General features: G+C 51.3%; 1 protein-coding gene across 2 annotated transcripts in view; it reads left to right on the plus strand.

Annotated features, from left to right (window-relative positions):
* Positions 1-21,497, plus strand: part of FAM20A (FAM20A golgi associated secretory pathway pseudokinase) — a 57,823-nt gene extending 36,326 nt beyond the window's left edge. The window contains exons 2-11 of one of the 2 annotated variants that reach the window (XR_016224214.1): positions 8,953-9,137; positions 9,770-9,820; positions 11,519-11,597; positions 14,978-15,066; positions 16,128-16,243; positions 16,723-16,903; positions 18,099-18,208; positions 18,841-18,922; positions 19,395-19,454; positions 20,883-21,497. Coding sequence is in view for 1 of the 2 variants with exons in the window: in XM_017349297.4 (XP_017204786.3) it covers positions 8,953-9,137; positions 9,770-9,820; positions 11,519-11,597; positions 14,974-15,066; positions 16,128-16,243; positions 16,723-16,903; positions 18,099-18,208; positions 18,841-18,922; positions 19,395-19,454; positions 20,883-21,147 (1,222 nt within the window). In the remaining variant the exon portion in view is untranslated. Of the gene's footprint in view, positions 1-8,952; positions 9,138-9,769; positions 9,821-11,518; positions 11,598-14,973; positions 15,067-16,127; positions 16,244-16,722; positions 16,904-18,098; positions 18,209-18,840; positions 18,923-19,394; positions 19,455-20,882 lie in introns of both variants that reach the window. The other variant, XM_017349297.4, reaches the window with a different exon arrangement.
* Positions 21,498-23,134: the final 1,637 nt, after the last annotated feature.

The raw sequence follows: 23,134 nt of genomic DNA on the forward strand, positions 1-23,134 counted from the left end.
GTCCCTAATAATTGTGGATGTGGGGAACGAATTTCAGAGTCTTGCCTGGACACTGTGGGGGTCAGAGACAGCAAGCTCCCTCCCCCGTGATGTGGGCTGTGTAGGGGAGGAGCTGACACTGCCTCTAAGACCCAGGTGAGTGTGTAACACACCAGAGACAGGATTTGCATCTGTCCAAGGGCAACTGATGGACACCCAGTACTGACAGCGAGAGGAAGCAGGTGTGTGCTGTTCAGATCACTGAGAAGTCTAAGTGTGGCGACTGCATCCGGGCACTCAAGGATGCTACTGGGCAAGCGCTTGCTCTCGGTTGCTCCCCGTTCTATTCTGCTCTCCTCGGGCAAGCTCCCTGGCCACCAGCAGCCCCCACGCTTACAGTTTGTTCAGAGCTGAGAATCTCAGGAAAAAAAAAAAAAAAAAAAAAAAAAAAACAAAGAGAGAACAGCTCTTCTTCTGGCAGCCCTGAGAAGTTTGTAGGAATCCTCAGACTGGGACAGCTCAGGTCATTTGCACATGCCTGAACTAACCCTTGGAGCCAAAAGGACAGGGCTTTGTGGTTGGAAATTGTAAGTCACAGACCACCAAGCTGGTCTTGCCAGGTCAAGGAGAGGCAATGTACAGAGTATGAAGTCAAGAGGAACGGCTCACTAGGCTAATCCTCTGCCTTGCGGCGCCGGCACACCGGGTTCTAGTCCCGGTCGGGACGCCGGATTCTGTCCCAGTTGCCCCTCTTCCAGGCCAGCTCTCTGCTGTGGCCAGGGAGTGCAGTGGAGGATGGCCCAAGTCCTTGGGCCCACACCCCATAGGAGACCAGGAGAAGTACCTGGCTCCTGCCATCGGATCAGCGCGGTGCGCCGGCCGCAGCACGCCGGCCGCAGCACGCCGGCCACGGCGGCCATTGGAGGGTGAACCAATGGCAAAGGAAGACCTTTCTCTCTGTCTCTCTCTCTCTTACTGTCCACTCTGCCTGTCAAAAAAAAAAAAAAAAAAGAGGAAATGTATAAAGTAAAAAAATGAAAGCTACACATCCCCACCCCTAGAGGGGTGGGGAACTTTTTTTTGCCAAGGACCATTTGGATATGGATAACATTGTTCATGGGCTGTACAAAATTCTCAACTTAAAAATTAGCCTGCTCTACAGTGACTGAATTTCAAGTCTCACCTGCAGTCACTTGGCAGGGCCAGATCAAATGATTCCATGGGTCTTACACAGCCCGCAAACCAGATGCTCCCTACCCCTGCCCTAGGCCTTCCAGCATCGAATTTGGTCTGTGTTCTTTCCATGCATACCAAATATGCATGCTTGTGTGCTCATGTCCATATAAGTACATGATGTGATATTTTTAATGAAAAATATGAGGCTCGGCCGGCGCCGCGGCTCACTAGGCTAATCCTCCGCCTAGCGGCGCCGGCACACCGGGTTCTAGTCCCGGTCGGGGCGCCGGATTCTGTCCCGGTTGCCCCTCTTCCAGGCCAGCTCTCTGCTGTGGCCAGGGAGTGCAGTGGAGGATGGCCCAGGTGCTTGGGCCCTGTACCCCATGGGAGACCAGGAAATGCACCTGGCTCCTGGCTCCTGCCATCGGATCAGCGCGGTGCGCCGGCCGCAGCGCACTGGCCGCGGCGGCCATTGGAGGGTGAACCAACGGCAAAGGAAGACCTTTCTCTCTGTCTCTCTCTCTCACTGTCCACTCTGCCTGTCAAAAAATAAAAAAAAAAAAAATTAAAAAAAATTAAAAAAAAAGAAAAATATGAGGCTCACTCTACATATTGTTCTGAAATTAGATATTCTTCCACATCACTACATATATAGCCACCTCTTTATAAATATTTGATCTTTCTCCATTTTTATAGATATAAGCAATATATCAATGAACATCTTTGCACATGTACATTTTTCTTGAAAATTTGTGCAAATAATCCTACAGTATAAGCTGCAGAAATGAAGCTGCAAAGTCAAAGGGTAAACTCATTGCAGGCCAGCGCCGTGGCTCACTAGGCTAATCCTCCGCCTGCGGCGCCAGCACACCAGGTTCTAGTCCCAGTTGGGGCGCCGGATTCTGTCCCGGTTGCCCCTCTTCCAGGCCAGCTCTCTGCTGTGGCCCGGGAAGGCAGTGGAGGATGGCCCAAGTGCTTGGGCCCTGCAACCTCATGGGAGACCAGGAGAAGCACCTGGCTCCTGGCTTCGGATCAGCACGATGTGCCGGCCGCAGCACACCGGCTGTAGCGGCCATTTGGGGGATGAACCAACGGAAGGAACACCTTTCTCTCTGTCTCTCTCACTGTCTAACTCTGCCTGTCAAAAAAAAAACTCATTGCAGACTTTGAAATGGGTTGGGAAACTGCCCTCCAGAAAGAAGACCTGGACTTTTGTCAGTAAGGCAAAAAGGCATTACATTAAGTCTATTTGAAAATTTGTTTTTAAGATTTCCATTTTAAAAGGAGTTTTGTTTTGTTTTGTTTTGTTTTTTTGACAGGCAGAGTGGATAGTGAGAGAGAGAGACAGAGAGAAAGGTCTTCATTTTTGCCATTGGTTCACCCTCCAATGGCCATCACGGCTGGCGCGCTGCGGCCAGCACACCGATCCGAAGGCAGGAGCTAGGCACTTCTCCTGGTCTCCCATGGGGTGCAGGGCCCAAGGACTTGGGCCATCCTCCACTGCCTTCCTGGGCCACAGCAGAGAGCTGGCCTGGAAGAGGGGCAACCGGGACAGAATCCGGCGCCCCAACCAGGACTAGAACCCGGTGTGCCGGCGCCACAAGGAGGAGGATTAGCCTATTGAGCCGCGGCGCCGGCCCAAAAGGAGTTTTCTTTATTGTAAAATTCATGTGCATAAGTACACAAGTTGGGCTGTACAGGAAAATTCGTTTAAAACAAGAGCAAGAGGGGCAAATATTGTGGACAGCAAATGAAGCCGCTTCTCGGAGCGCCCGCATCCCATCCCAGTGCCTCCTGCCTCTGCTTCCAGTCCAGCTTCCTGGGACGCAGCAGATGCTGGTGCAAGTACTTGGGTTTCTGCCACCCACGTGGGAGGCCCTGATGCAGTTCCTGGCTCCTGGCTTCAAGATGGCCCAGCCCCGGCTAATGCCAGCATTTGGGGAGCGAACCAGGGATGGAAAATCTTTCTCTCTGTGCATCTCCCTCTATGTCACTTTGCCTTTCAAATTAATTAATTAATTAATTTAACAAAACTTTTAAATGAAGAACAATAAAAAGAACTAGCCCCTACTAGCTGGTAAAGTATTTTAGAAAGCTAAAGAAGTCCAAGCAGTATCATACTGGAGTATGGCTAGACAGAGCAAGAGATAGAATGGAGCTGCCCAAAATAGACCCAAATAAATAAATAAATAAATCTTTTTTGAAAAGAAAAGAAAAGAAATAGACCCGAAGACAGGCATTTGGCACAGCAGTTAACACACAAACGCCTGTCCCATGTCCAAGTAGCTGGATTCAAATCCTTACCCTGCTCCCACTGGTCCGTGAACCAGCAGATGGAGGAATCTCTCTCTACCACTCTGCTTTTCAAATAAATTTAATTAATGAATTAGATAAATATTAAGAAAAGAAACAGACCGAGATGTAAATAAAAGTTTGTCATATGATAAAGATAGCATTTCCAAGCAGTGAGATTAACAAATGGATTCTTTAACAAATGATTTTTGGAGAACTGGCTAGTCATCTGGGAGGAAAAAAGACAAATCCATATTAAGACCTTTTACCTAAATAAATTTCAGACTTGGCAGATATTTAAGTGGAAAAAAATGAAGCCACAAATTACTAGAGGAAACCATGCTTTGGTTTAGTTTTATATTCTTATAATTTCCAAGTGAGACATGTCTTTCTAGGAACAAACACCAGTCAGAGCCATGAATGAAACAATCGGTAATTTCAACTTTACACAAATAAACATTTTTGCATTAGAACAAAAATCACCCTAAGTCAAAAGATTAACAATAAACTGGGAAACGTTATTGGCAAATCATACAGAAAATGAGTAATTTCCTCAATGTGTAAAAGCAATTGAACAAAAGATTAACCACGCAGCATTGACATGGGCAAAAGAAATACAAAAACTCTGGAACAAATGAAAGGATGCCAGTTTTCACTCATAACAAGAATAGACACACGGATTCAAAATAGACCCGGAGGCAGGCAGCTGACCTACCAGTTGCAAGGCAGCGCGTACGCTCAAATGCCATGTTGGAGGGCCCGGGTTCAAGTCCTCTCTCCGCTCCTGATTCCAGCTTCCCGCTAATTTGCACCCTGGGAGGCAGCAGGTGATGGCTCAACCACCCAGGCCAGAGACTGGGATTGACTTCCCAGCTCCTGACAGTTGCAGGCATTTGGGGAGTGAACCAGCAGGTGGAGATCGCTGTCTTTGTCTCTACCTCTTTGTCTTTTAAATAAATTTAAAAGCAAATAACAAATAAATAGGGTGAGCACTTGGTGCAACAGATAAGATTGCTTGGGATACTTGCAGTGTCTGGGTTCTGGCTCTGCTCTCAACTCCAGCTTCCTGCTAGTGCACCCTTTGGGTGACAGCTAGTGATGGCTCGAATACCTGGGGCTGTGCCACACACCGTGGGAGATCAGGCTTTGGCCTGGCCCAGCCCCTCTTGTCAGAGACATTTGGAGAACATTTGGAGAAAACATACAGAAAAATTGCTGTCTGTCTCTGACTCGCTCTCACTCACTCTCTGCCATCCAAGTAAATACAATAAAATCCTTGGAAAGATTTCTTAAAAACAAAAGACACCGTTCACCTATTACATTGACCAGAATCAAAAGTAAGTAATGCTGTGGGCCAAGCTTCATGAACCTGGCCTCATCCAATGCCAGCCGCAGCAGTTTCAGTATCTGTAATAACAGCAGAACACCTGCCCTTTGATCAACAACACTCAAAGGCATCGAATATATAGATGAATTCTCACACGCGGGAAACGTCCTACGTCACAACACCACTTGTCGCAACAAAAGATCACAACCTAGAATTTCACCAACAGGGAGATGGATTATGTCTTGGCCCATTAGGCTGCTGTAACAAAATATCATGAAACTGTTTGGTTTTTTTTTGTTTGTTTGTTTTGTTTTTTTTTGCCTGGAGGCTGGGAGGTCCATGATGGGTGCACCAGCAGTCTTGGTGTCTGATGAGCGCTTGTCCCGCGGTTCATAAACCATCATCTTTCCTCCACATCCTCACATGACGGAGGGCCAAGCTAGTGCCCCAGGGGTCTTTCCCACCTGTGAGGGCTCTGCCAAAGACCCATCTCTTTTATATATACATATATAAAGATTTTATTTATTTATTTATTTTATTTATATATGAATGTGAGGCCAATCAACTCAGATCATCACAAATTAATTCTGTCGCTTCCATTCACTGGAAAATTATGCAGCCTTTAAAGAACCTTCCACACATCAAATTGGAAAAACCATTAAAACCTACTGACAAGAGAACTAACCAAATTCCAGGACAGTGCAGTTTTTATATTATCATACCTGTGAAAATAAAGGTGGGGGAGCATTTGGCCCAGCGGCTAAGATACTGGTAAGACAGAGATCAGAGTGCCTGACGCCAGCTTCCTGCTAATGCAGACTCTGGGAGGCAGCGGTGATGGTGCAAGTTAACCAGGACTCTCCATGGAGACCTGGACTGAGTCCCTGGCTCCCAGCTCCGGCCTGGCCCAGACCCAGCTGCTGGAGGCATCTAGAGAATGACCCAGTAGGTAGACATTCTATCTTTGTCTCTGTGTCTCTCTGTCCCCTCACCCTCTCTATCCCTGCCTCTCAAATTAACAAATAAAAAAAATTATCAACAACAAAAAAGAAGGTAGAAATAAGCAATGGAAAAAAAATAGCAACATCTATTGCCTCTGGACCAGGGAAGAGGTAACCTGGGGAACAGGGAGGGATACGAGCAAGATTTCCGAGACTTCAGGTTTTAGACCCTGGAAATGTAAAATTAAACATTTTTAAAGGTTCTTTTTTTTCTCTAAGAGGTGCTGCTCCTTTTAGAAAACAATTATTTGAGACAAACTCCAGTAAAGAGCAAAGCGATCTACACTTCTCTCAAACTCACATGACTTATATAGCCAAGGTTTTCTTTTTATCCACGTACGCAGCCATCGACACTTAGTGTTTTCCTTTTATGATACACACATTTCCTCTTCCTTGACAAGTAAAGCTTGCTTACCAACCAGTATTCTCTTGGCTGATATTGCACCTTGTTGCATAGCCATATATTTTATGTCAGTGGATTTTAGATACCCATTTAAAATAGAATGATAGGCCAGCCTCGTGGCTCACTAGGCTAATCCTCCACTTGCTGCGCCGGTATCCTGGGTTCTAGTCCCAGTTGGGGCGCCGGTTCTGTCCCGGTTGCTCCTCTTCCAGTCCAGCTCTCTGCTGTGGCCCGGGAAGGCAGTGGAGGATGGCCCAAGTGCTTGGGCCCTGCACCTGCATGGGAGACCAGGAAGAAGCACCTGGCTCCTGGCTTCAGATCAGCATAGCGCTGGCCGTGGCGGCCATTTGGGGAGTGAACCAACGGAAGGAAGACCTTTCTCTCTGTCTCTCTGTCTCTCACTGTCTAACTCTGCCTGTCAAAAAAAAAAAAAAATAGAACGAGAGCTCCCCTTGCCATATTGACTGGCTGCCTTAGAATTCTACTTTTTTTTCTTAAGCATAACAAGCAAGGGAGAAAGCAGATGTCCTCTGTGTTGGCCATTTCTATACCTGTAAGCACACAGCCATCATCAGAGAACGGGCCAGTGGTATGATGGAAACAGCTCTCCCCAGCTGATTTGTAACGTTTGCCCATTTCCGTGGTGTAAATATTCCCACTGTAGCCAATACAAGCTGCCTGCCCTAGCCCACGGTAGCCATGTCCCTGTTGGTCACCCTTTGGGGAATAAAGAGGACTCCAGGGAAGTTGATGAAATCAACTAAAGAAATGGCTCTTGACAGCCCTGCCTAACCATGAAGACAACAAACCAGGAGGAACGACAGAGACAAGCCAACCAGAAGCCGTGCGTCCCCCAGCAGCAGTCGCCATGACTGTTTCAAGCAGCCGCCTGTTCCAGTCCAAAAGTTGCATCCGTCTGCCACGTTTGTTATTTGCTTTGGACGCTGTCTCCACAGCTGTGGTTGTAGCTGGAATTCATTAGCTCTGAGCTCCACTTAAGAAAACTCCACCTCCTCCCCTTCCCTCTCCCAAAACCCAGCTCGTCCAGCAGGATTGTTCCTCCTGCTCCTTCGTATGCTGCGCTGGCCTGGTTTGGGGCGACTGACTTCGCTAAGGACTTCCCACTCTTTCCAGCAGACTCCCCAGAGAACTGCAGAGCCACATAGCTTTAGCCTCAGTGCAGCCTTGGGAACCAGAGCCTGGCCAGACTATTTTTAAAAATGAAAATAAAATGCTGATAGGGTAAGGAAAAGCTGGCCGGTGGCCTACAGATCTGGTCAACAACTTGACCTTTCTCTTGATTTTCATAAAATGCTGGTCAGAAGCAGTTTAACATTACTTTCTTAAGAATGATCCCGGGGCCGGTGCCGTGGCTCACTTGGTTAATGCTGCGCTTGTGGCACCGGCATCCCATATGGGCGTATGGTTCTAGTCCCGGCTGCTCCTCTTCCAGTCTAGCTCTCTGCTGTGGCCTGGGAAGGCAGTGGAGGATGGCCCAAGTGCTTGGGCCCTGCACCTGCATGGGAGACCAGGAGGAAGCGCCTGGCTCCTGGCTTCAGATCAGCATAGCGCTGGCCATAGCGGCCATTTGGGGGGTTAACCAACAGAAGGAAGACCTTTCTCTCTGTCTCTCTCTCTCACTGTCTAACTCTATCTGTTAAATTAATTAATTAATTAAAAAATAAATAAATAAAATAAAATGAAAAGAATGATCCCAACAGGGAAAATTGCTCCTTTGTCCAGGTGGGGAAGGCAGTGGCTGGATGGACCTGCTGTTGATCTTCAGGCACGGGATAATCTGCAGTCTCCTTACCCCACGCCAAGCTGGAAGGCTAGGCGAGAGCCTGCTCTCTCAGAAGAGAAGTCCCTGCCATTCTTCCTTCTGCAGAATGTCTAAAATAACAGGGTGTTCCTTTGCCTTGCCTCAACGCCTCTGCTCATTTACTTCCCAATGCAAGAGCACCTGCCCCGTCTCCGAACACCACGATTCTGTAGGATACAGTGAAGTCCCTTCTTCCCCCATAGTCAACAGCCCCCTGTCTACTTCATCATAGAATCATCTTTCCCATCTCCAAAATGCTAAGGTGTTTCGATCTGAACCGCATGTCTAGCGGTTGATATAAGTGGCCTTATATTTTGCCTTGATTCTTTCACAGACGTGCAACCTGTCTCGCTCCTGAACTAGACTTGATACTTGTCAATGGCAGGGCCATCGGTTTTTACATTTTTTTTTAATCCTCGCAGAAAAGGCTGCCAAGCAGGATGGACAGCCAGTTGCTAATGAATTCTTCTTTTCCTCTATGCTGTATCGATTCAGCCTCAAGCCTCACCCTCCATTCTTTTCATTCTCAGCAGCTACCTTCTCTCCCCTACCTCCTGATGCCTCAGGACATGAAGTGTGGGGCGAGATAAGACAGAGACTTTTCAGGGGAAAGTGCACAGAGAGGCTAGAGCTCTCGAATTGTACGGGGCCCCATGTCCTTGTGTGTCTGCTTGCTTTGCTGTCCCTGTGTATCATGTATGGATGGCCTCTTTGCCTATCTCGCTCAGCAGATGGTAACTCTGGTGAGGATGAGGAAGGACCACGTGGCTGCTTTCCTCCTCCTTGGGGTCCTAAGCACAGCTTGAAGCCTGGCACACAGCAGGTGCTCAATGCGCTCCTGAGTGAGAGAAAGAACGAGTGTGGAGAACGCAGCCGAGGGCGTCAGCAGGTCTCTGCCTTCTTGTTCCTCCAATTAAAAAAATAACGAAAACAAAACCCCTGGCTCTTTCAGGCGACACAAGATGTACAAAGAGCAGATGAACCTCACCTCGCTGGACCCCCCACTGCAGCTACGACTCGAGGCCAGCTGGGTCCAGTTCCACCTGGGGATCAACAGCCACGGGCTGTACTCCCCGTCCAGTCCCGCGGTCAGCAAACTCCTGCACGACATGAGGCACTTCCCCACCATCAGCGCTGGTGCGGTTCCTGGGCTCAGGCAGGAGGGGCCGACAGTGCGCCAGGGAGGCTGGGTGCACCTGCCAAAGGGCTGGTGCTCACAGATGGGTAGTAAAAACATGGGCTTCCATCTTTTTCACTTTGAAAGAGATCTTCTAACCCTAGCCTCATCAGGACCCCATCAGGAAAGCACAGGAGGTGTTCTGCACCCTGAGAGAAAGGCGACCCCTACTGTTCATCGGGTGCGTCTTTCGATCTAGGAGATGCATCCTCTATCAGACAGCCGCCTTATGGCAAGGACAGGATCGTTGCCATTTCACACATGGGAAAACCAAGACTCGGAGAAATTGGGTAACCTGGCCAAGGACCCAGTAGGGAGGCTGGGATTCCAACACAGGCCCTCTGTGTGCTCTAGCGCTATGACAGTGACACAGCGCATTGTTAGCACGGATGAAACCAGACTTGGTCTTCCAGGCAGGTGCTGCTGGAACATCCACCAAAGGGCTGAAGAACGAGGGCCCCGGGATGGAGCAGGGTGGTCCAGGCTACATCACAGTCGCCCCCTCTGGTGAAGCAAAATCTAGGGTCCCCGTGTGGTTGGCTCTCCCGGGAGCATGGCTGGGAGTTCTCACTGCCTTTCTCCTCCTCTGCAGATTACAGTCAGGATGAGAAAGCCTTGCTGGGAGCCTGTGACTGCACCCAGAGTAAGTGCCCTGGCCCCACCTACAGCCTGCCCCTTCATCGTCCCACCACCCACTCCAGGGAGGGCCCTGCCAGGAATGGAAGATATACGCTTCTCTCTGCCCAATCCCTGAGATGTGCCCCCTTCCTAACTCACCCCCACCCCACAGAAAGAAAAGGCATTTCAGAAGTGCACTAGTGTAGGATCCCCCCACACACACACACGTGGTCCAGGGACAGACGTCATCAGCATCCCTGGGGAGCTTGTTGGAAACACAGAGCCTCAGTCTCCACTCTGTACTCTGGGTGCAATTTCAAATTGAAGAAGCCAGGCCGGCAACGTACTGCATTCACCTGGGGAGCTTTTATTAGAATCAGCTCCCCAGGTGAGGCCCAGGCATCTGCATTTGTAAGTGCTCTGTGCAATTCTAGTGCAGGCAAACTTGAGACCCCCTAGCCGGGGCAAATGACTAACAGAAGCAAAAAGCTAAGAGAGTGCAGCAGAGCTCCCATGGGGGGGGGGGGGGCACTGTGGACTGGTTAGGGGTGGCCCTGGACACTGAAGCCCCCCGCCAGTCACCTCCAGCCACAGGATAGCCTTGTTCATTTACCTCAATGGGTCGAACAGGTAAGAAATTTCTCCAGGCGACATAATGTATCAAAGGTGTGAAAGATAAAGGTTTACGGGGCCCAGGCTTCCCTGTCCTTTAACTAAGCATCTGCTGTTTGCCACGTTCTAGAACACAAGGGGAGGGAGACCCTCACTAGAGCTTACTGCAGGGCTGAGAGGCTGAGGCCAGTGAGGTGACCCAGATACAAATTGCTTTTTAAATGTTTAGTTAGTTATTTGAGAGGCAGAGAGATGGAGCCACGACAACTGGGCAAAGCCAAGAGCCAAGAACACAATCCAGGTCTCCCACACGGGTAGCAGGGACCCAGTACTTGGACCATCGCTGCTTCCTCCCAGGGCATGCATTAGCAGGAAGCGGAAACTGGGGAGCCAAGAGCCGGATACTGAATCCACACAGGACGTGGGTGTCCTAATTGCTAGGCTAAACACTTGACTCCTCCTGTGCAAAATGCAAGGAGGTGCACTCACTGCACTGTACCCCCAGCCTGGGACACAGCCTCAAACAGGAAGGGAGAAAGAGAAACAGACTGGTCTATGGCTCCCCCAATCAGAGGCTACCACGTGCGACTAAGACACAAGAAAGGGTCCGTTCTTCTTAGGAAAACGTTCTTGGGGATTTTCAGTGAGCATCTATCTGGGGAAACCTGTAGAGTTTGCCTTTCTCCCATGCTGACAAAGTACTCTCTCTTGCTCCCGGGCACACACTCATGGCCTGGCCCCTTGGAGAAGAAGCGCCACTTGCGATGCCAGCCTCCTGCTGAAAGGCGGTGGGGAGAGCTTAAGTACACGGATCCCCACCAGCCCTGCAGGAGACCTGAGCTGAGTTCCCAGCTGCTGGCTTTGGCCATGCCCAGCCCCAGATGTTGTGGGCATTTGGGGAGTGGATCAGCCGTCTCTCTCTGTCTCTCTGTATATCTGATGCCCATCCCTTTCTGTCCTAAATAAATAATTAAAATTTGAACACTTTAAAGAAATTGTACTGTACCCCATAAAAATATTCTACATGTTAGTTAAAAAAAAAATTAACTAAGAGAAAGCAGAAGACGTTGGCTGGGTTTATGGACCTAACGCACTCTCTGCCGCCTCCCAGTCGTGAAGCCCAGCGGGGTCCACCTGAAGCTGGTGCTGCGCTTCTCCGACTTCGGGAAGGCCATGTTCAAGCCCATGAGGTAAGTGACCGCCATCCTCGCTGCCGTGCCCGCCGCGGCAGCTCAGTGATGGTAAAAACGATTCCCAGAGCAGCCCTTCCGCCGATGGAGCGGAGGCCTGTGGCGGGCGGCTGCCCCCGGGGCGGGGTCCAGAGGCTGGACGCTCAGTCCCTGAGCTGCCTGAGCTGCGGTGGCAGAGGCACCTCCGGAGGGTGGGGCCGGAGCGGACAGCTGCACGTGGGCTTCACCGGGTAGCCTGAGATAATCCCCACGGCCTTTCCCACCCTCACGGAGTCCATCGGACACTTGGACTTGGAGCATCCCTCTGTGGCCTCCGGGCCCAAGTAACCTAGAGAACCACTCCTACATAAGGAGCTTGCCCTGGTTTTCTGATGTACGAATCAGTTTCTTGGTCTATTTAAATACGTAACTTTTCAAAGATGAACATGAGACAAATGTCTGCATACATACGAGTCTTTACATCTCATCAAATATATGTAGTATGCCATATAGATTTAGAAATACTGCTTCCCCACCACCAACTCACATTACACTTGTTAGAAAGGTTTTGACATTGGTTAACATCACTCAGTCAAGTTCAGGGTCATTGTTAAATCAATTCTTCTCCAATTCCCCTCCCCCATCACTACCAACCACCTGTTGTAGGCAGTTCCATCAGGCAGTGCAACCAGCATGGACCAAACTCGTTTCAGGTGAAAGAGTCTGTCCTGAATGAAACAAAGTGACCAAGGGGACCCTCACCATTTGAGAAACGAAACAAGAAAATTTGCAAGGCTCTTTTCCCTAGGGACAGTTTCCAGAGACACTGCATTTTATATTCAGGCATATAAAGCACTAAAATCAGTCACCACTCACTTGCGTTGCTCTCCAACGGGAGCTATGGCAGCAACACACACGGTGATGAGCCGAGGTTCCATAGCAGGCAGGTGACTCTGGCACGACGCACAGTTGAACGCAAGAGCTGCCAAAGAGATTCCAGCCATGAGTTTTAAATCATTAATAGTCATGCACTCTTTTTTAAAGATTTATTTACTTATTTGAAAGGCAGAGTTACAGAGAGAGAGAGAGGCAGAAAGAGAGAGAGAGAGAGAGAGTCTTCTATCCCCTGGTTCACTTCCCAAATACCCACAACAGCCAGGGCTGGGCCAAGCCAAAGCCAGGAGCTTCATCCAGGTCTTTTGCATGGGTACAGGGGCCCAAGCACTCGGGCCATCTTTGCTGCTTTCTCAGGCACATTAGCAGGGAGATGCAGCAGAAGTGGAGCAGCTGGGACTCGAACCAGCATCCATAACAGGACGCCAGCGCTACAGGCAATAACTTAACCCACTGCACCACAGCACCAGCCCCAGTAGCCATGCACTTAATATAGCATTGTTAAGAGAGCACTGTTTAGGGAGAGGCAGCTTGGAGCGCATTGCTGTAGAAACACGCAGTGTTCATGAGGAGCCGGAGGTTGTAGTGAGTCTGCACGTTCGACACAGCTCCCACATGCCTGAATTGACTCCCAGGAGCAGAACCCTCTCACCCGGCACATTGCGAGTCTCTGTTGTTGAAAACGGAAGCCGGTGTGCACACAAGAGCTCCTGTTTCACTTTTCCGTGTCAGGAAGGGGCAAGCCACTGGAACCTGCTGGTGGCTTTTTTGTTTTGTTCTGTTTGTAGGAAAATAAAGTAACATCTCTCTGCCCTGACAGTTAGAAACAAATATGACAGTTGCTCCAATCACCAGCCTTTTCCTGGAGCACAACCCCAAAGCGCCACCCTCCAGTGCTGAGGGCCATTTTACCCATTCTTATGCCGTAGAACAAAGTTCAGTGTTCAGCTCTAGAAAATGTGGTTCAAAATCAAAATGGTATCCTCTTAAGATGCGTGCTTGAAAAATCATGCTTTTTCTAAAAAAAAAAAAAAAAAAACACACACCTTTCCTGGAATTTAAAGTGAATAGCATCTTTTTTTTTTTTCTTACTAAAGAGGGAAAGTAGATATTCACCTTTGGGAACAAAGTAAAAATAGCTTTCAAATTTAAAAATCGCAACCACCATGTGCCAGACAAAACAAGGAAGTGGTGTTTTTGAAAATCCTAAAGGAGTCTGAAAGATTACAGTCAAGGGCACTCCAAAGTGCGTGGAAAAGGAATTAAAAGATCAAGTTATTCTGGGTGCAAAGAAATGCTGAAATCCATACACAGGCTTTTTCATTATATGCATTTCTTGGGAACTTTTTGATAAATTCTTCCTTGCATGGACTTCAACAATTTCTTGATCCCAAAATAAACTTATCTTGATTTCCATTTCCCGCAAACTTTTTCAAGTAGCCTCATATTCCTGTGGATAAAATTCAGGAATTAGAACGAGACCAGGGACCGTTCTGTTGGCCCAGGCCTAGGCGTCCACAGCGATGCTGTGGAGAAGCGGGGGAGGCCTGAGCGAGGAGCGCTGTGCTATAAATGCGGCCATGGCTTTTAAAATAGAATCTTCGCTTTTGGCAGCACCTCGCTGTGGTTTCCAGGACTGGCTTGCGCTTTTTTGGCAAAGTGCACATCCCCCATTTCAACTGCCAGTGCTGTTTATTTACAGATTTCTGCAACATGATGTACATTTACATTGTCTTTGCAAGCCACTGTAAGAGTCCCACATGCACGTGACGGATTATAAAATCAGCCCGAGCCTCATTCTTCCATGTTTGTCAGCATCAAGGCAAACTCAGCCCTAGAGGCCAGAAGAGAGCCCAAGGCGCCCTTTGAGATCAGGAGATGCTGTCCTGAACACACACAAGTGCACACACACACACACAGAGCCACGTGCACACGGGCAGGCATCCATCACAGATTTTAATGCGCACAGAAATCAGTATCTGCTATTCCAGCCTCCCGCAACGCTCCGTCCGGCTGGACCTGCTCGTGTCCGTTTTGTCTGAAGGGACAGTCTCGTGTCATTTGTCCTAATTGCGCTAAGAGCCAGAGCTGGTCTGTTCTTCAAACCTCAGTCATACGAAACTGCGTCTCCAGGGCACTTTTCCATTTTCCAGTCCTGGCTCACGCCGCACCCGTCTCAGCCCTTGGCATCTGGTCTGCACAACCTCTGGTTCCGCCAAGCAGTCTCTCTTCTGTTCACACTGCAGCACAGCGTCTGTATTTCTTCCCTCACAACTGCTAGGCTTGCGGAAGAAGCAACCACTGTCACCAAACAGTGAGAACTTGGTTGCGTGTCTTCCCTGAGCCCGGGGAGCGCAGGGCCACTCCTGCTTCGTCGCTGCATGGCCCATGTGGACGTGGAGTGTCGGGGCAGGTTCTTTCTCGTGGACCAGGCCTCTCAGCTGTCTTCTCGGGCGCCCAGCTGAGGCCTGAGTCCAGGGCGTGACTCCCTCCCTGCTTCCAGACAGCAGCGAGACGAGGAGACGCCCGAGGACTTCTTCTATTTCATCGACTTTCAGAGACACAACGCTGAGATCGCAGCTTTCCATCTGGACAGGTAGGGTCTGGCCCAGGGGATGACGCGGGCTGGAAGGGCGCTGGACAGACCTTCAGAAGGAAACTCCCTGGCTTTCTACTTTAAAAAATTCTTTATTTATTTGAAAAATAGACAGAGATCATCCATCTGCTTGCAAAAAAAAATAAATAAATAAAATCCAAAAGCGTGCAACAGCCAGAGCTGGGCCAGGAAGAAGCCAAGAGCCTGGAACTCCATCCAGGTCTCCCACGTGGGTGGCAGGGACCCAGGCACTTGAGCTTGGGTCTGCTGCCTCCCAGGGTGCGCTGTTAGCAGGCAGGGAGAATTGGAAGCAGAGCAGGGACTTGAACCCGGGCCCTCTTACATGGGATACAGATGTCCCAAGCAGCATTTTCACCCTTGTGCCAAACACCTGCCCCTCACTTTCCACTCTTCATACTTCAGTGTGGTCCTTCAAATGCGATCCCATGGATCAAAAAATACAGGATCTCAATGTAACAAAAAGAACAATTTAGGAAGAAAACTAACCCCGCCCCATTTCTCAGGGGGGCTGCCTTCCACATGGCATTGCCCTTTGCTCTAGTTTTCCTGATCTGAAATTGAGAAGGCGGCCACTCCCATTGGTGCAAGGAGTCTTCAGGTCAGGAGACTAGCAGGTGAAACCACGCCCCTGAACTTCCTGGCTCCTCCCACATGCTCAGGCATTGCTGTTCCAAGTGTGGGCTCTGGACTAGCCTCACGGGCACCTCCCAAGAGCTTTTTAGAAACGGGCGAGCCTCACCCTAGCCCCATTCAGTCACAACCTGTGTGTGAACAAGATCCCTATAACACAGCCTGTGTGGGTGGAAGAAAGCCCAGGAGGCTTGGTGGGGGTAAGGATTCTCTCTCCACCTCCCTAGTCCTGGATCTGCCCTGGGCACCAGCAGCCCAATACCGCAGAGACCCCTCCCCACCGTGGCCACCTGCTGGGCACGGTCAGGAATGTCAGCCAATTCTGAATGTGCTCCTGCCTAGGTACAGGTCCTCTCCTCCCCCATTCCCTGACCACCCCTGAGATGCCAACAGGGCCCCCTCTCTTCCAGGATCCTGGACTTCCGGCGAGTGCCGCCAACTGTGGGGAGGCTGATGAATGTCACCAAGGAGATCCTAGAGGTCACCAAGAATGAGATCCTGCAGAGCGTCTTCTTTGTCTCCCCAGGTAGAGTCCCCAGTGCGGGTGAAGGGCACAGGTCACCGATAGGTGTGGCAGAGGTCTGGCCCCTGCTGGTAGCACACGCAGTACTGGATGGGCGGATGCGTGCATCTCACACTCCCATCTGGTCTGCTTGAGGATAACACAAGAGGAAGTGTGGACGGGGTAAGGCTGTGAGGTGCGGGCCAGCCTGTGTGGGCACCCAACCTACACAGGTGGCCTCCCTGGAATCAGGGTACCGAAGAACGTCCTCGTCATGTGGACAGGATGCAGTGAGACGGGGGTCCCACCCTGTCTCTGCTCTATTTCAAAATTGCTTGAGCAGTATTCCCTAGCCCCACCTCTGGAAAAGGCACCGCTCCTTCCTCTGCCTTTTCCCAAGCTGAGTTTCGGGTTCCCCATCTCTCCCGGTGGATTTCTCAGGACAGGAAGATGGCACGCCTCCAAGCCCCCCTCTCACGTCTGTCTCCTCTCCCAACCTCCAGCCAGCAACGTGTGCTTCTTCGCCAAGTGTCCGTACATGTGCAAGACCGAGTACGCTGTCTGTGGCAACCCGCACCTGCTGGAGGGCTCACTCTCTGCCTTCCTGCCATCCCTCAACCTGGCCCCCAGGCTGTCTGTGCCCAACCCCTGGATCCGCTCCTACTCGCTGGAGGGAAAAGAGGAGTGAGTTGGCTCCCTGGCCACAATGCCGTGCCCCCAGCCCTGCGAGTCCAGTCCTGGAGAGTGGCCGTGCTCCCTAGCCCCGAGACCTCTGGCTGGCCTGGCTTTGGGACCCCAGAAGCTGCCTGGGCACTCCTTTGGCCCTCTTCCTACTGAGAGTTGAAAATCCGTGCCCAGGACACATGGTTGAGCAGCACTCAACAGCCTCACCTCTGCAAAAGGCAATGCTCCCTCTTCTGCCTTTTCCCAGGCTTTGAGTGCCAGGTTCCCCACTCCTTCCCAGTGGATTTCCTGGGGCGGAAAGAGGACACCCTACAAGACCCCCCTCCCTCCTTGCCTGCCCCCTCTCCCAAACTCCAGCCAGCAATGTGTGCTTCTTGGGGCTCTCCACATTGATGCGGTGGCCTGGGTCTGTCCTCACACTTCAGTTCATATATTCAGCTATGAAGCACCTGCTACACACCTACCCCTAAGTGCTGGTGGATACGGACATCACAGACACAGGCTGCCCCTCCCCAGGAACCTCCACGGTCCAGTGGGGCAGACAGAGCAGCAGGCAGGTCACAGAAACGCAATCCTTGTGTAACAGAGAGGCACCAAGCAGCCGTGGGGCAGGCCCCTGGCTCCCCTGAGCAAGACGCATGAAGCCGAGGGTGCCCCTTGCTGAGCCCCAGGGCCTGGCACACCCCGGGGCCCATCACAGGTCCTCAGTGTTAGCTGAGTGAGTGACAGGCCCAACTGCCAGGCCGCCTCCACCATGGTGGGAGGGCCGGTGACCAAGGAGGAACGGCTGGAGGACACGACAGATGCTAAGGGGTTTTGTGGGGAAGAGGCCCCAGATGGAAACGGGGGCAGAGGGACACGAATGAGAGAAGATGACAGAGCGTGACCTGGGCGAGGGCCAGGGTTTCAGCACCTGCCTCCACCTGCCCTGTCATCTCCCCTCTGGCCCGGGGCACCCCAGCTTTCAGGTTGATGCTAACAGAACAAACAATAGGACCAGAAGCTTCTCCCCGTGTGGACTCTGCAGCCTCCCATGGGCACTGCCCAGGGCCCTCCAAACGACCTGGCCACTGCCTGGCATGCCGAGAAGCTGCTGGCAGTCCAGGCAGGACCAGGGAGGCAGGCATCGGGAGTGGGGTGGGCCCCCAACTCCTCGCTGTCTGGCTTTTCCAGCCCTTGGACTTCTCACCCTCAGGTGGGAGCTCAACCCCCGCTACTGTGACACAGTGAAGCAGATCTACCCATACAACAGCAGCAACCGGCTGCTCAACATCATCGACATGGCCATCTTCGACTTCCTCATAGGTGGGTCCCGGTGCTAGGGCGCCCGGCAGACCCTGGTTGGCCTGGGAGTCCCCTTGACCTTGAATGGAAAGTTGCAGCCAGGCTGGCTGATGAGGACTGAACACCCCACACCTCCCCCAGACGTGACGGAGGCCCAAGAGGACCGAAGTGCACGTGCTGCCCCCGACTTGAGACAACCGGAGGCAGTTGTTAGGGTCACCACTCCTAAGGCAGGTACCCAGCTTGCCACAAGGCCTGTGGGCGTCAGAGCTGTTAGATGTTCCCTTCACCATGTCAGCGGAAATCGGGTGGGGGGAAACAGTGCACTACAATGTGTGGCCATAGGAGGGCCCAGGGTTACGCAGTTACAGAAGCAAAAGTGGCCAACACCCCCCATGCCCACTCTCCCACGCTCAATGTTTCTGCCCCTAGGACCCAGGAAATGCTTTGGATCCAAGACCACTCACCTCGTGTTTGCTTGTTTAGCTTCCTTCTCTAACACCCTTGGGGAAATGGCAGCCCATGGCCCAGGTTCCCACTCCTGTCTCTGAACTGCTCACTGGCCTCCCTCCCTGCAAGAGGGCTCAAGGGGCGGGGGTACCTGTGCCCTAGCCCCAGCCCCGGCTCCCATCCCCTGCCCCCTTCCCCCACAGGCAATATGGATCGCCACCATTACGAGATGTTCACCAAATTTGGGGATGATGGGTTCCTTATTCACCTTGACAACGCCAGAGGGTAAGTCCAACTCGGGGTCCGGCACCCCGGTCTGCAGCCACACTCCAGTGCAGGGGCTCGGGGAAAGCAGAGGCCCCAGGCTGCGCCTCCACCGCCACGGGCCATCTCCTTCTCGCCCTTTTTCCTCTTCATCTTTGCCCAGTGCCACCTGCCTGCCCTCCAGCCTATGCGCATTCTGTGCCCTCCAGTGAGGCAGGCTGAGGTTTGCTGTATTTTTTTTTAAAACCACACAGCTCCTGGAGGCAGACAACAAGCTTTTATCCTCACAGCTGGCCCTGTGAGGTTGGTTTTAACATCCTTGGAAAGACGCTTTATATCAGCAGACGGAGATGGGCTGGAGAGGTGGCTGCCACAATCCCAGGCATTTTTACCCCAACCACTGGTTCAAAAAAGGCGGAGGCAGAGAAGAGAGCAGCCCGAGGGAGTGCGAATGATGCCTTGGCACCATGCAGAAGCCCGTTTCTCCCCCCAGGTTCGGACGACACTCCCACGACGAGCTGTCCATCCTGTCGCCTCTCTCGCAGTGCTGCATGTGAGTGTCCCGCCTGCAGGTAACGGGGCAGGGAGCAGCTGGGGCCGGCAGCCTGCTTGCCACCAAGCTCGGGAGCCCGGAGCCAGTCTTCACCGGCCTAGACGTGGCTGGGTAGGGTGATGTGAAACACCTCACTTCCTGCACTTGCGACCATCACCTCCTCCCCAGGCACCGCTCAGGCTTTTTCCTCTGGCATGGGATGGAGTAGGATCCCATCTTTGAAGGCTTCCGTCACCGCCTTTTATCTTTAACCCGCTCAGATACTCGCCCACTTTGGCAGAGCCTGACAACCTTCATTAACTATTACTGTCTGATCACCATCGAAGCGAAGTCCTGGCCACCCTTCCTCTGGAGGACATCTAACCTACTTCCCTCCCTCTCCTGTTTTAGCCAGGACTGTGAAATTGTCCACCTGCTCCGCCACAGCACCCAGAGCTAATTGTTAACATGTGTTTCACACCTAGTGGGACCTCCTCCGTTGTGGGGAACTCAGAGGGGAGTATGGATGGGCTTCATTGATTTTTTAGGTGCAGTTAAACATGTCTTCCTTCTCCCTCCTCCTGAGCAGGATGGGAAAACTTGGTATAGTGACAGAAGCCAGACAACTCAGCTGCTTACGCATCTGGAAAGAAACCCAGGGGCCAGTGCTGTAGCGTAGCAAGTTAAGCCATGGTCTGAAGTGCTGGTTTGTGCCCCGGGGGCTCCCCATCCAGCTCCCTGCTAATGCACCTGGGAAAGCAGCAGGAGATGGCCCAAGTGCTTGGGCCCCTGCAGCCACATGGGAGGCCCAGAGGAAGCTCCTGGCTCTTGGCTTCAGCCTAGCGCAGCCCCATTCATTACAACCATCTGGGGAGTGAACCACCAGATGAAAGATCTCTGTCTCTCCTCTCTCTCTCTCTCTCTCTCTCTCTCTCTGTAACTCTGCCTTTCAAATAAATCAGTCTTTACTAAAAATTATTCTAAAGTCAAGACTGGCCCCACCCCATCTGCATCCCTCTGACTCCAGGACCTGACACTCACAGAGACTGGCAGAACCCAGGGCTTTTGAGCTGGCAGACAGTTTCATCAGTTCACCTATGAGGCATTTTTCCCATTAGCTTTCAATCTCCTTGAAAAATCTTAAGTGTCACTTCAAGTTTGGTTCCCTGAGCAATGTCAGGGCAAACACCAGGCCTAACATCACTGTGAGTGACAGTCATTACTGTAGCACAAATGGCTCAGCAGGCTCCTGACCAAAGAGAATGGGCAAAGGAGTGCTAAACACCGGATGGCACTTTCCCCACTCCCTTCTACCTGGTTTTCATTAAATGTGCTTGAGAGGCTCTCAGAACGCCAGAACATCCGCCTCCCGACCATGTGGGGGAAGAGGCTCGGGCAAGTTCCTTTCTCTACCTTTGCTTATTTGGTTCCTGTGACTTGTCTTCTCAGGATAAAAAGGAAAACACTGCAGCACCTGCAGCTGCTTGCCCAAGCCGACTACAGGCTCAGTGACGTGATGCGGGAGTCACTGCTCGAAGACCAGCTTGCCCCCATCCTCACAGAACCCCACCTCCTTGCCCTGGATCGGAGACTCCAAACCATCCTCAAGACAGTGGAGGCATGCGTAGAGGCCCATGGAAAGCAGAACGTCATAGCCAATGGCGCGGCAGAACAGTCAGCCCCAGACTCTGGCCAGGCTAATTTGACAAGCTGAAGTCAAATTTCAGGAAATCCACCTGAAGCCAGTGGTGGGCTCCAGAGTACGCGTCCTTTAGGCAGTCCATCTCTTACTGCGGGGGTGGAGTCAGACTCAGGAAGGAGGTAAGGCACTGTCCCAAACAGCAAGTGGGAGCCACTGAACTTGACCTTGACTCCTTGGTGCACTGCTCCCATAGTGACTTGCCTTGGCTCCATCAACCTCAGCAGTTACTAGCTTCGTCAAGGCCACTGTCTCCTGAGCACACTCGGAAATCTGGATATGGGTCAAGCTCGGAGGGTTTGGAAACCTTGTTTCCAGGAAAAGTTTTTAACTGTAACAAATCAAATAAAAGGACATCAAGTGGATACCGGCTGTCCTCCAGAGCCTCATTATAACCACAAGTAAAACCTAATTCCTGGTCCAGGCAAAACGCCTTTGTGTATCGCAAGCATACTAAAAACCTGCGAGTGGGAACTCTCAAACTGGCTCAAATCAGACCTCACCCTTTCTACGTATTTTACAGTCACCGGCCCAGTATCAATACAATAATCTCTACTCACCAGCCCTCGAGTAAGTTCTCAGAAGTTTACAAGTAAAAAAAGATTTGCTCAAAATAGCAGAAAAGGGGTGTTCCAATCTGAGAGTATGAAATACCAATTGAAATAACATCAGGTGTATCAAAATTAGCAGCCAGTGACGACAGGAGGGAAACGGATCGGGGACGTCTCAAAGGTCAGGACAGCACCTGAACAGACATGGCAGGTGCGTGAGCTGGGAGCATGGCGGGAACAAGCCGGGGCCAACCACAAACTTCTTCACATAAAACCCTACAGACTGCCCCCACTTACTCCCTACAGCAGGGGACTATCTAGAAAGGTGAGGCCTCCACGTGTCCCCCGCCTCAGTCAACAGATCCAAACTTTAAATGGTTTCTCTCCCAAACCTCCCTTAAAACCAAGTATAAGAGGGGTTCTCTCTCCCCTCCATCTTCTCCCTGTTGACTTGTTAACATCTAGAACTCCCTTATTAATTATTCCATAATTAATAACTAACACAAACAGCAGCAATGTCCCCATTCAGGGGAATGATTAGACCAGTAAAACTGCCTGGTTTCATCAGGTCGGCTTCTCTTTAAGGAAGGTCAGATGCTCAAATAGTGCAAGTGTGAAGGGAACAGAGAAAAGCTAGAGAGAACAGGGGCAAGACCTAGAAATGTCACCCAAGCCCACTCCAACGTGTCCAGGGCCAGCCTGGGAGGACAAATAAGGGCACTTCGAGGGGTGGGCACTGGGAGTGCCTGGGATCAAGTCCCATGTCTGCTTCCAATCCAGCTTCCAGCTACTGCACACCCTGGGAGGCAGCACATGGCCGACTTAACACCTGGGGCCCTGCCACCCTTGTGGGATATCTGGCCAGTTCCTGGCTTTTCAGCCTGGCCCAGCTTTGGCTGCTGTGGACGTTTTAGGAGTGAACCAGCAGATGAGCTCTCTCTCGCCCCCTTTCACTCTGCCTTTCCAATAAATAAGTAAACGGATACGTATATATAATTTTCTCATGAATATGTACTTCTGATCTCCCCTGCTGCTCCACGAAAAACCCTGAAAAAATGTCACCTAATTCACACAATTAGCAAACCCTTTGTCCAGGAAGAGGAGGAGGGGAAGGGGAAACAGCGGGACGAACAGGACCCCATTCCCTTGAGTATCCATCTAAAGGCAAACTAGGCACTCTCGGATTCTGCCTGGAGAGGTGCCCATCTGCTCTGATGGACACCCTACCCGATTAAACTTTGCAACCTTGCTGACCACTGTCCCGCGTCCGACTTTCATCCTGCACAAAGACCCCCCATCCACTCCCCTCCGCTAACACATTACGTGGGCCACCTTTCCTCCAGACCCTACCCTCCAGCATGCACGGATGAAAACTAAGGCTCAGAGGGGCCGGCGCTGTGGCGCAGCAGGTTAAAGCCCTGGCCTGAAGCGCCGGCATCCCATATGGGTGC

The sequence above is a fragment of the Oryctolagus cuniculus genome, chromosome 17, assembly GCF_051225735.1.
Source record: "Oryctolagus cuniculus isolate XC-2025 breed Fujian yellow rabbit chromosome 17, ASM5122573v1, whole genome shotgun sequence".
NCBI lineage: Eukaryota > Metazoa > Chordata > Mammalia > Lagomorpha > Leporidae > Oryctolagus > Oryctolagus cuniculus.